The sequence below is a fragment of the Brachyistius frenatus genome, unplaced genomic scaffold (assembly GCF_029030835.1).
Source record: "Brachyistius frenatus isolate BFR_SWC_R1_liver_20210118 unplaced genomic scaffold, ASM2903083v1 Contig_525, whole genome shotgun sequence".
NCBI classification, from domain to species: Eukaryota; Metazoa; Chordata; class Actinopteri; family Embiotocidae; genus Brachyistius; species Brachyistius frenatus.
Genome location: NW_027211124.1, coordinates 75,390 through 87,731, shown reverse-complemented (window position 1 = coordinate 87,731; position 12,342 = coordinate 75,390). Strand labels below are relative to the sequence as shown.

The window sequence follows — 12,342 nt, the reverse complement described above, 5'->3', positions numbered from 1 at the left end:
TGTACAGGAGGGAAACCTTTATCACCTGCACTGGTAGGACCTTTCAGAGAGCAGCTGTCCCCCAGCTGTCCTCCAGCTGCATGTCCTCCAGCTGTGCGGGTCAAGACACATTTTGAAACCATCTCATCTCAGCCTGAAAGTCACTCAGTTTTGCACACAGTGTTTAATTAACCTTCAATGATTCATGGACATTTGAGTGTTTTTGTTGGACGAGACAGATATTCTTTAGTTGACATTCCACAAAAACATCAAACGCAGAATATAAATATTTGATGATCTGTCATTATGGCATCATTTTAAAAAAGATAAAGGCGCCAGTTAAAACACCAGTGGATGCTAAAAGTGGTCCTCCCACGGGAATGTTCTAAAGTTTGCATCGAGACTTATAATGGTTTCTCATAAATCTACTGTAGATAACATCGTAAAGCTTTGTGTTAATCCCAACAGGAAGGTCTAATAATGCTCACTAGTTTCACCACGAGCTCAACAGCCTGAACATTAACATCACTGTGGTGCCTCACTCTCAGGAGCCCTCACCTGATGACATCAACACAAAACCCTGAAACTACATGAGGGGAATACAAAACATGAGAATATGCTGCCTTCAGGTCCACTGCGTGTGTCTGACACGTGACTGACTGGCACGGCAGGGACCTGAGATTCACAGACATCCTGGACCTCTGACTTTATACACACTGTATGATATTTATACACACTGTATGATATTTATACACACTGTATGATATTTATACACACTATGATATTTATACACAGTATATTATATTTATACACAGTATATTATATTTATACACACTGTATGATATTTATACACACTGTATGATATTTATACACACTGTATGATATTTATACACACTGTATGATATTTATACACGCTGTATGATATTTATACACAGTATATTATATTTATACACACTGTATGATATTTATACACAGTATATTATATTTATACACACTGTATGATATTTATACACACTGTATGATATTTATACACACTGTATGATATTTATACACGCTGTATGATATTTATACACACTGTATGATATTTATACACAGTATATTATATTTATACACAGTATATTATATTTATACACACTGTATGATATTTATACACACTGTATGATATTTATACACAGTATATTATATTTATACACGCTGTATGATATTTATACACACTGTATGATATTTATACACAGTATATTATATTTATACACACTGTATGATATTTATACACACTGTATGATATTTATACACAATATATTATATTTATACACGCTGTATGATATTTATACACAGTATATTATATTTATACACACTGTATGATATTTATACACACTGTATGATATTTATACACAGTATATTATATTTATACACGCTGTATGATATTTATACACACTGTATGATATTTATACACAGTATATTATATTTATACACGCTGTATGATATTTATACACACTGTATGATATTTATACACAGTATATTATATTTATACACAGCATATTATATTTATACACGCTATATGATATTTATACACAGTATATTATATTTATACACGCTGTATGATATTTATACACAGTATATTATATTTATACACAGTATATTATATTTATACATGCTGTATGATATTTATACACAGTATATGATATTTATACACATGATATTTATACACAGTATATTATATTTATACACAGTATATTATATTTATACATAGTTTATATTTTATACACAGTATATTATATTTATACACAGTATATTATATTTATACATAGTTTATGATATTTATACACGCTGTATGATATTTATATACGCTGTATTATATTTATACACACTGTATGATATTTATACACACTGTATGATATTTATACATAGTTTATGATATTTATATACGCTGTATTATATTTATACACGCTGTATGATATTTATATACACTGTATTATATTTATACACGCTGTATGATATTTATACACGCTGTATGATATTTATACACAGTATATGATATTTATACAGTATATGATATTTATACACGCTGTATATTTATACATAGTATATGATATTTATACACGCTGTATGATATTTATACACAGTATATGATATTTATACACTGTATGGTATTTATACGCTGTGTGGTATTTATACACGGTGTATGATATTTATACACTGTATGGTATTTATACGCTGTATGGTATTTATACACAGTATATGATATTTATACACGCTGTATGATATTTATACATAGTATATGATATTTATACACGCTGTATGATATTTATACACAGTATATGATATTTATACACTGTATGGTATTGATACGCTGTGTGGTATTTATACACGGTGTATGATATTTATACACTGTATGGTATTTATACGCTGTATGGTATTTATACACGCTGTATGATATTTATACACGCTGTATGATATTTATACACAGTATATGATATTTATACACGCTGTATGATATTTATATACGCTGTATTATATTTATACACGCTGTATGATATTTATACACGCTGTATGATATTTATACATAGTTTATGATATTTATACACGCTGTATGATATTTATATACGCTGTATTATATTTATACACGCTGTATGATATTTATACACAGTATATGATATTTATACAGTATATGATATTTATACACGCTGTATGATATTTATACATAGTATATGATATTTATACACGCTGTATGATATTTATACACAGTATATGATATTTATACACTGTATGGTATTTATACGCTGTGTGGTATTTATACACGGTGTATGATATTTATACATAGTTTATGATATTTATACACGCTGTATGATATTTATATACGCTGTATTATATTTATACACGCTGTATGATATTTATACACGCTGTATGATATTTATACACAGTATATGATATTTATACAGTATATGATATTTATACACGCTGTATGATATTTATACATAGTATATGATATTTATACACGCTGTATGATATTTATACACAGTATATGATATTTATACACTGTATGGTATTTATACGCTGTGTGGTATTTATATACGGTGTATGATATTTATACACTGTATGGTATTTATACGCTGTATGGTATTTATACACGTTGTATGATATTTATACACGCTGTATGATATTTATACACAGTATATGATATTTATACACGCTGTATGATATTTATACACGCTGTATGATATTTATACACACTGTATGATATTTATACACAGTATATGATATTTATACACGCTGTATGATATTTATACACAGTATATGATATTTATACACTGTATGGTATTTATACGCTGTGTGGTATTTATACACGGTGTATGATATTTATACACTGTATGGTATTTATACGCTGTATGGTATTTATACACGCTGTATGATATTTATACACGCTGTATGATATTTATACACAGTATATTATATTTATACGAAGTATATGATATTTATACACGCTGTATGATATTTATACACGCTGTATGATATTTATACACGGTGTGACGTCGAGGATTTAACACTTGGTGAGAAGAACTACAGACACGTTCAGGTGCTGCCGGCAGATTGGCCACTAATGCAGCACTACTGCTAGTTAGATCGAAATAAAAGCCCGTATGACTACTAATGTGAAACCATCCAGCTGGTTGTACGGGAGCTTCACACGGTGCCTGCTTTTCTTTGATAAACTGCGACAGACACGCGACACTGCTTGAAAACCTTCAGTTTGAAGGAACACGGTCAGGATGATATATATCCGAGCACCAGTGAACACAACACAGTCCAACAGCGGCGGCGCGTCGTCTCCCGCTCTGCCCACATGGCAGTCTTCCCTCCCCTGATTGGCCGGTTTGAAATACATCGCGCGAGCTCATTGGTGCGTTTTGAACCGCTGCTGTACTGCGGCGAATTCAAAAGAGTCTGTCATCATTCCAGCGGCAGTCCGAGCAGCAGAGAGCAGACGCGGTTCGGTGAGTTTTATTCGCACTAAACCGGTTTAAACGTGCATTAAATGAGTTGCCAGGTTCGTTGAAGACGCGGCTCGTTCAGCTCGGACAGAAAGTGTTTGTTAGAAACCCGAATCCAGGTGACGATTTAGCGGTGAGCTAACGTTGGTGCTTCACGAGTAAACGGCGGCGGTAACGGCCGCTGCGCTGTTATCGGCTCATGTTGAGGCCAAAAAACGAAAAATCAGCTCCAGCCTGGACGTGAGTCCCCGAGTCCACCCGAGCCCACCCGAGCAGCTCCAACCTTTTCACGTTACGCGGCGGAAGTTCAATCTAATCTGAATGCAGCTTGAAACGTGTTTCTAATTAAAAGCCGGCGGTCGAATGAAGTTCGTTACATGATTTTTGCCGAATTGAATTATGTTTGTGTAAATTGTTCCAAACTTCCACAGCCTCGTTCATTCTGCGACATATTTGACGTCGCAACGTCACGAATAAGTGTTCATGTAGAAATATGTGCTGACGAGAAGTTAAAATAACACCACAACGTGTCTTTTCTTTCAGGCAACAATGGAAGACTACTTGAAGATAGAGAAAATCGGAGAAGGTGAGTTTCAATGTGTTTATCGAAGTGATAATCTTCCAGGTTTTTATGGAAGTAAGGTTAATCTGTGAATGTCTTTTCATCGTGATGATACTGTACCAGCAGTTTCAGGACTGTAAAGCTGCTCTGGTGTCTTGGACTCTTTTGAAATGATCATAATACTTCAGTAAATTTAACCACATGGTGACATAAAACACCTGAACAGTAACACCTGTCATTTACTTTCCTTTTCTGGACTCATTTGTTGACGTGTGGCAGTTTGTTTAATTAAGATCAAATTGGCCGAGCAGATTTCCCAAAAGATTTCAATGCTTACAAAATTCAAAATGGTTAATAATCTCGTGTTTTCCTCGTCTTCAGCACCCAGAGATCCGGCTTTAACCCTCAGTCCTCCGCTGCCGACTCTGTCGCCACCGTTCAGGCTGTAAAACGGTGGATCATTTATTTAGTACACGAAGTGATTCGTTCCACCATCTGAATTTGTTCTGAGAACATTTTTGAAAAGTCCAGAAGAGCCAAACGATCCAATTATTTTCTCCCCATTGAAGTGAGCAGAGAGCTACACAGGAAGCGTCTTCAGAGCGCTCGGTGTGTCTCACCAGACACACGGTGGAGGTTTCATCTCATTCGGCTTGAATGCAACTTTATATGTAGAAGTCTCCAGACGTGTTTTACGATGGACAGAAACGTCTGGAATAATAATTGACTCAAATAATAATTTTGTGTCTTATCTGGGTTTTTTTCTGCAGAAAAATTCAATTATCTCGTTAAAAATCTTTCAAATGACGTCTCCTCCTTCTCCAACATTTAAAAACTCCAGAATATACAAATTTAAGGTTTCCATGTACTTGTTTAAGTTGAATATTGAACCAGGATCAGCTTCCAAAAGATTTGTGATGTCACAAATCCTGCTCGCAGCCCCTTTAAAAATCAGATTTTCAGAGAAAGTGGAAACGGCCCTCGAGTTTTAATCTCTGTTCGTCCGTCAGTCTGTGAAGCTCCAACATTCAGCTGCAGGATCCGGGAGTTAAATGTGCTTTTATTTGTTTTTTTTTGCAGGGACTTATGGGGTGGTGTATAAGGGCCGGCACAAGGCCACCGGGCAGGTGGTGGCGATGAAGAAGATCCGGCTGGAGAGTGAGGAGGAGGGAGTTCCCAGCACGGCAGTCAGGGAGGTGTCTCTGCTCCAGGAGCTGAAGCATCCCAACGTCGTACGGTACGAATAATAAGTAGGAAATAATAGTAAAGCACAGATTGCTGACGGTCTACCACTGTAAATGTTAACTCATCAGGATGTTGGCGTCCCACTGGAGGTTTTACTGACTTATGGCACTAATACGTGGTTTGTCACTCAAGTTTCACACAACAATCTCTGTCAGACAGGCAGCTCCACCCAGAAGGGCTGGCTAGTAGATCACCTTTTTAAGGCGTGTTGATATATTTTCAAGTGAGATAATACTTTTCATGTCGATATAGTTTAATTAGGTTCCAGCTAATGGGCGCTCGAACCTGTGAGTTTTCAACCTGAACCGCCAGACCCGACCGGATCACACCGGTTCAGACTGAAATTACTGAATTATTCTAGCAGAGTTGAGCGGGTTGGGTTCTGCGCTGCGGTGGCTCAGTGAACTGTGTGAGGGGGCGGCACTCTTCCACAGCTGGGGGTCTCATTTGTGTCCGAAATTACAGAAGAGGTTGACAAAAAAAAAAAAAGTAACGCAGACGGAGTCTTTATTCAGGAAACAGCTGCTTTACAGCCACCAGGAAATGTCTCCACTTCCTGTCCAGTTCAGCTGAGCTCGACACTGTAAACCCGTTTCATCACGTCTCACCGTAGACGTCACCCGACCCGGAGTTTAATGTTTCCAGTGTTCCCTCCTCGCTCACACTGGTGCTGACTGACTGCAGCGGGTACCGATCGGGTTTTCACGGCCCGGTTCTGAGATTCACCTCCGTCACGGCAGTTAAACTACATTTATTACATTTATTTATTTATTATAACTGAAGGAGGGACGCATGTAAAAGCTAAACTGGAGAGTTATTCTGTGATTGGTTGTGTGGCTTTTGTTTTTAACTTACTTTCATTTAAACTTTCATGTGTTTGATTTCCTGGTGAAATGTGTAGCTCGCTGGTTTATTGGTCATCTTTTGTGTCTGTCTCTGTGTAGCCTCCTGGATGTCCTGATGCAGGAGTCTCGTCTCTACCTCATTTTTGAGTTCCTGTCCATGGACCTGAAGAAGTACCTGGACTCCATCCCCTCCGGCCAGTACATGGACCCCATGCTGGTGAAGGTGACTCAGCAGATCCTCCCGGGAATGTTACATTCTGTGACAACAGTTGTATTATTTATAGAGTTTAATGTTGTCTCCAAATCGGCACACATGAAAAAACAACAACAAAAAAAAACCCGGTGATGCGAGTGGAAGGCAGCGTTTTACTTTTCCATCTGAAACCAGACGTGTGAACCAGGAGACCAACTCAAACACCAGATTACAACCTTCTGTAATCTGTTGCAGCCGAATACAAAACAACCTGCAGATCTCTGAGGAACACGAAACAGCTGCTGCTTTTAAATCCTCTTTACTTGCATGCAAACATGTTGAATTTCCTGTCACTGTTTCACAATAAAAGCCTGTTTGCTGATGGAAAACCTTTAATGTGAAACGGGAGCTCTTTAATCTAGTCGGCCTCGACTAACGTGTTATCTGTTGTTGTTTAGTAAACACATATACACACACACACACACACACACGCATATACACACACACACACACACACATACAGTGAGAAAAAGATTGAACTGGAGTGTCAACAGTTTGTAAAGTGTTTCAGAGTTTCCATGTTAAAAACAACCTAATCCTGTCAAATATCTTAAAGATGAATGATATTATATTTGAATGTGTGATTTCAGAGCTACCTTTACCAGATCCTGGAGGGCATTTACTTCTGCCACTGTCGTCGAGTGCTGCACCGGGACCTGAAACCACAGAACCTCCTGATCGACAACAAGGGGGTCATCAAACTGGCCGACTTCGGGCTGGCGCGGGCCTTCGGTGTTCCCGTCCGGGTCTACACCCACGAGGTGAGGACTCTCCCACACAACATGGTCTAAACGCCTTTTAAGACCATCACCGAGCTGCATGAAACTTTGTCGTGTCAGGTGGTCACTCTGTGGTACCGGGCTCCAGAGGTCCTCCTGGGTTCCCCCCGGTACTCCACCCCTGTTGATGTTTGGAGCACCGGCACCATCTTCGCCGAGCTCGCCACCAAGAAACCTCTGTTCCACGGAGACTCCGAGATCGACCAGCTCTTCAGGATCTTCAGGTAGACACACATGACGGACTCCCAGCTGTGGGCAGATGTTTACACACACACACACACACACACACACACACACACACACACACACACACACACACACGGGCATCATGATGACATGAGGGACTGATGTTGGGCAGAACCAGGGTACCACATCCATACAAAAACAAGGGAGTTTGAATTTATTTATGGTTTCTGAAAATTCACCTCCACATTGAGATTCAGTAAATCTGATGTCTTTATTGGACAGAAGCCTTTCAGTCCACAACAATATAAACATCACATCACTGTCCATCAGTGGTTCTGATCCAACACCCCCCTCATCCATGATCCAGGTCTCTTACTGTCCCCATTAATTAAAATATAGGCTCATATATTTAAAAAAAAGCATGTCATTGAAATAACAGCTTTGATTTAACAGAACAGGTGGAACATCATTAACTTCAGTTTCTCAGGGAATAAATTCAGTTTGAGAGTTTAACACATGCAAAAGTTAAATATGTGACATGTTATTGATCAAAAACAGCAGCCAATCAGAAAGCGGTAATTTGGCTCTGCTGCCAAACAAGAAGCGTTCTTATGACTTGTTCATCTGCACCACAGACAACTGCAATACCAGCGAGTGCCACTAGAGGTCGGCTCCAAAAAGCCTCCGGCTCCATAGACTCCCATTCAACTTCTCTCATCAAATCCAAAGTGAATAAAATGTGTCCATCAGTTCTCTCGGTGTTGTTAGCTAAAGTCACTCCTTCTTCTTAGTTTTCTGGAGGTCCATCTGAAAATAATCCCTCATTCATTAGAAAAGAAGATTCAAGAAGACCTGTTTTTGGGGGCGTGTCTGTTTGATTGACAGGCCTGTGGTGCAGTCAGGTTACAGCTATCGGTGGGCGGGACGTAGTATCGTCAGGTTTCCGATCAGATCGGTCAGATCCACCGCTGGCTCCTCCCCCAGCTCGTCCAAATATGGTCACTTCCTGCTCCAAACCGCTCCGAACTAACAAGATGGTGACGGACAGAATCTGAACTGGAGGATTCATAACGTTCATGAACCAACGATGACATCACTGATAGTTGATGACATCACTGATGGATGCTGATTGGTTCCAGCAGGACAGCGACCCAAACACTCATCAAAGCTGCGTGTGTGTGATGGATAAAGAAGGCTAACAATAAACGTCTCAACTATTAACGCTTCTAAAAGGTTCTGGTCAGCTGATAAGAGATATTTAATCAAATATTATCTGCAGTGTATAATTTTTAGCCAGTTCAGATCTTTTGAAAACCTTAATTAACGACAAACTTCCAACCACGGTTGTAAAACCCTCATCAGTTCTTCTTCAGGTGTTCCTGAGTTGCTGTTTGTTTCCATGGTTACGTCCAGCCTGCAGGTTCTCTCCTCTCTGAATCCTGCTGTCATTTGTTGCTGCAGGACTCTGGGAACCCCGAACAACGACGTGTGGCCCGACGTGGAGAATCTGCCCGACTACAAGAACACCTTCCCCAAGTGGAAGTCCGGCAACCTGTCGTCAATGGTGAAGAACCTGGACAAGAACGGGCTGGACCTGCTGGCGGTAAGAACTCCAGCAGCTGCAGCAGACAGCATCTAAACTGGGAACATGCAGTGAGAGCGACAGCTGACAGTGTGACAGGCTGTGGATCAGAACCGGTCCTTTAGAACCGGTCCTGAGTCTCTAATGAACGATGTGATCACTTCAGGACGCTCTCTTACTGATCTCTACATTTGGAGAAACAGGAAACTGATTTAACAGAACTTCTTTTGAGTTATTGGATCTAATCTGAAGGTGCATAGCGCCCCCTGCTGTATCGGAGTGGATTCACGGCATTAAGATTGTGTGAAAAGCTCATCACTCTTTACTGAACAGCGGCTTCTGAATTATTTAAATTTTCTGGGTGCACCTGTAGTCGGCGCTGACCTGACGGTCTGCAGATGTTCTGACCCGGTCCGCCAGCTGTTTGGTCCTTTCTAAAGTCACTCGGACAGCTAATCTGCCCGTCTGTCCTACTTCCATCTGATAGACCCCGCCCACTGACAGGTGATCCACTCACCTGGCAGTAGTTTTAATGTTGCAGCTGATCGTCTCTTCACACGCTTCAGTAAAAATGGGTTTTAAATGTGACCTGTGTGCCGACCGTCCCTCCAGAGTTTCACTGTGTTTTTTTCTGATTCTTTTGATCCAAAATGTTTGATTTGTTTGCAGCAGATTTTCTGAAAAGTTGCAATGTCGTTTTTTTACAAAGTTTTAAGTGAGTTTCTTGTGTAAAATTGCTTGAATTCGGAAAACATTGCAAGTCCAGAAACAAAAATGCAATATTTTTTGTGACATACCATACTATAAATCTGTAATCACTTCCATGCTGCACATCACAGAAATATTTTTGTTCTAGCCTTTTTTTCTTTATTCATTTATTTAGATTGATTTATTGAAAAACGATGGTGTTAAAAGTTACAAAATATAATCATAAGCTGTGTATGTTTCCAGAACAGAGCGTCTGTGACTGGAATATAGAAACAAGGACTACATCAGCCTTTCAAAATAAGAGCTTTAGATGCTGTTTAATTCATGTTCATTCAACACATAGACCTGTTGGATGAAACAAACAAAGAGACGTCTCTGACAACTGGACGTGTGGAGAAAACTTATTTAACATCCAATAATATGGAATCACATTTAATTAGGAACTTTTATTGTGAAGGCTACATTTCCTGCAAATAACTTCCTGTTTTTGCTCTTGGTCCAGTTTCCTCCGGTGCGCCAGAGTTTTATTTGGTGATGAAAACGGGCTCGGAGGCTTTCTGGTTGTAAATGTCTGAACCAGACGAGACAGACCTGTCAATCATGGTCAGCAGACATCTTGTCCTCCAGCCTGTCCTCTCTGTGCAGCCGGTTTAACTTGTCTCCTCGTCCTCCCTGTCTTGTCTCTGCTGCAGAAAATGTTGACCTACAACCCCCCCAAAAGGATCTCTGCCCGCGAGGCCATGACCCACCTGTACTTCGATGACCTGGATAAATCCACCCTGCCGGCCGCCAGCATCAACAAGATCTGACCCTGCAGCGCCGTCAACCCTCTTCTGTAAATACTTGTGTGTGTGTGTGAAAGTTGTTGTCGACCTGAAGTCAAGTTTCAACGATGTCTTTTCAATAAACCTGCACTTTCTGTGATTCTCCGAACTTCCACTTTAAAGCTGCACGTCTGTTCCACTGAAGCCCAACAAGGCTTCACCATGCTGGTTAGACACGGGACAGAGCTGTGGATCAGACCGCTAATAAATGCGGGGGGGGGGGCGTCCATCACATACAGGAGACGTCGTTAAAAGTTCCACTCTGCAGGTTTCAGGTTTTATTTCTCTCCACGTCAGCCTGAGAACACGGAGACTTCACAGAGAGGAAACGTGTTGGAAGATGGCCGAGCTGTCAATCATGTAGCCTGAATCCTTCCTGCTCAGGTCTGAGGCAGAGAGAACACATTCAGCTCCACATGTAAAATACAAAAAACAACTATTCTGACAACGTTGTTTTTATATGATCCACATTAATGTCTTATAATAAAGTTTGATGACTAATTGCAGGTGTGATGTGATAATCTTCAGACAGCAGTTGATTCTTCATCGTCTTCATTCTCATGTTAGCAGGTTAAACAGCCTGCAGGTCTCCTGCTGCGTGTCCATCCAGTGGACTATAGATGGATGTACAAGTACACAAGTCAAACATAACTGTGTTTGTCTTTATTAGTCAAGCAAAGAAAACAGTTTTGAGAGCAAATTTCTCGCCCTGTTTAAGTCAAAATATATAAACAGAATATTTATTTACATAAGTGTGTGTGTATATATATATATTATGTATATTTATAATATATATACAACAGATTTGTTTCTTTTTATATATATCTATATATTTATAGATATATATAAAAAGAAACAAATCTGTTCTTACACTTATTTAATTAAATAATAATTCAAACATTTACTTCTTTTCAATTTAATAACCTTTCCTTTCAAGTAACAAATCTACGTCTTGAGTTCCCTGCAACAACACGTTCCTGTAGATACATGCTGCACAACATCAGGAGAATACTCAGAACGACTTTCACTAGATTCACTCACACTACTCCGGTCCTCTTCCTCCTCCTCCTCCTCCTCCTTCACTGGTTACCAGTAGCTGCCCGCATCAGTTTCCAAACATTGGTACTTGCGTACCGTGCTGTGAACAGATCGGGTCCAGTCTACATCCAGGACATGGTCCAACCCTACATCCCAGCTCGTTCACTCCGCTCCTCCTCTTCTTCCTCCTCCTCCTCTACATCCAGGACATGGTCCAACCTTACATCCCAGCTCGTTCACTCCGCTCCTCCTCTTCCTCCTCCTCCTCCTCTACATCCAGGACATGGTCCAACCTTACATCCCAGCCCGATAACTCCGCTCGTCCTCCTCCTGCTCCTCCTCCTCCTCCTCT

General features: G+C 39.8%; 1 protein-coding gene across 1 annotated transcript; it reads left to right on the top strand.

The window, feature by feature from the left end:
- Positions 1 to 3,910: 3,910 nt before the first annotated feature.
- On the top strand, positions 3,911 to 11,453 carry cdk1 (cyclin dependent kinase 1). The gene is made up of 8 exons (XM_069688094.1): positions 3,911 to 3,971; positions 4,512 to 4,554; positions 5,611 to 5,767; positions 6,720 to 6,843; positions 7,464 to 7,634; positions 7,713 to 7,876; positions 9,300 to 9,441; positions 10,821 to 11,453. Exons 2-8 carry the CDS (start codon positions 4,518 to 4,520, stop codon positions 10,935 to 10,937), a joined length of 912 nt encoding a protein of 303 aa, XP_069544195.1. The 5' UTR covers positions 3,911 to 3,971; positions 4,512 to 4,517; the 3' UTR covers positions 10,938 to 11,453.
- Positions 11,454 to 12,342: the final 889 nt, after the last annotated feature.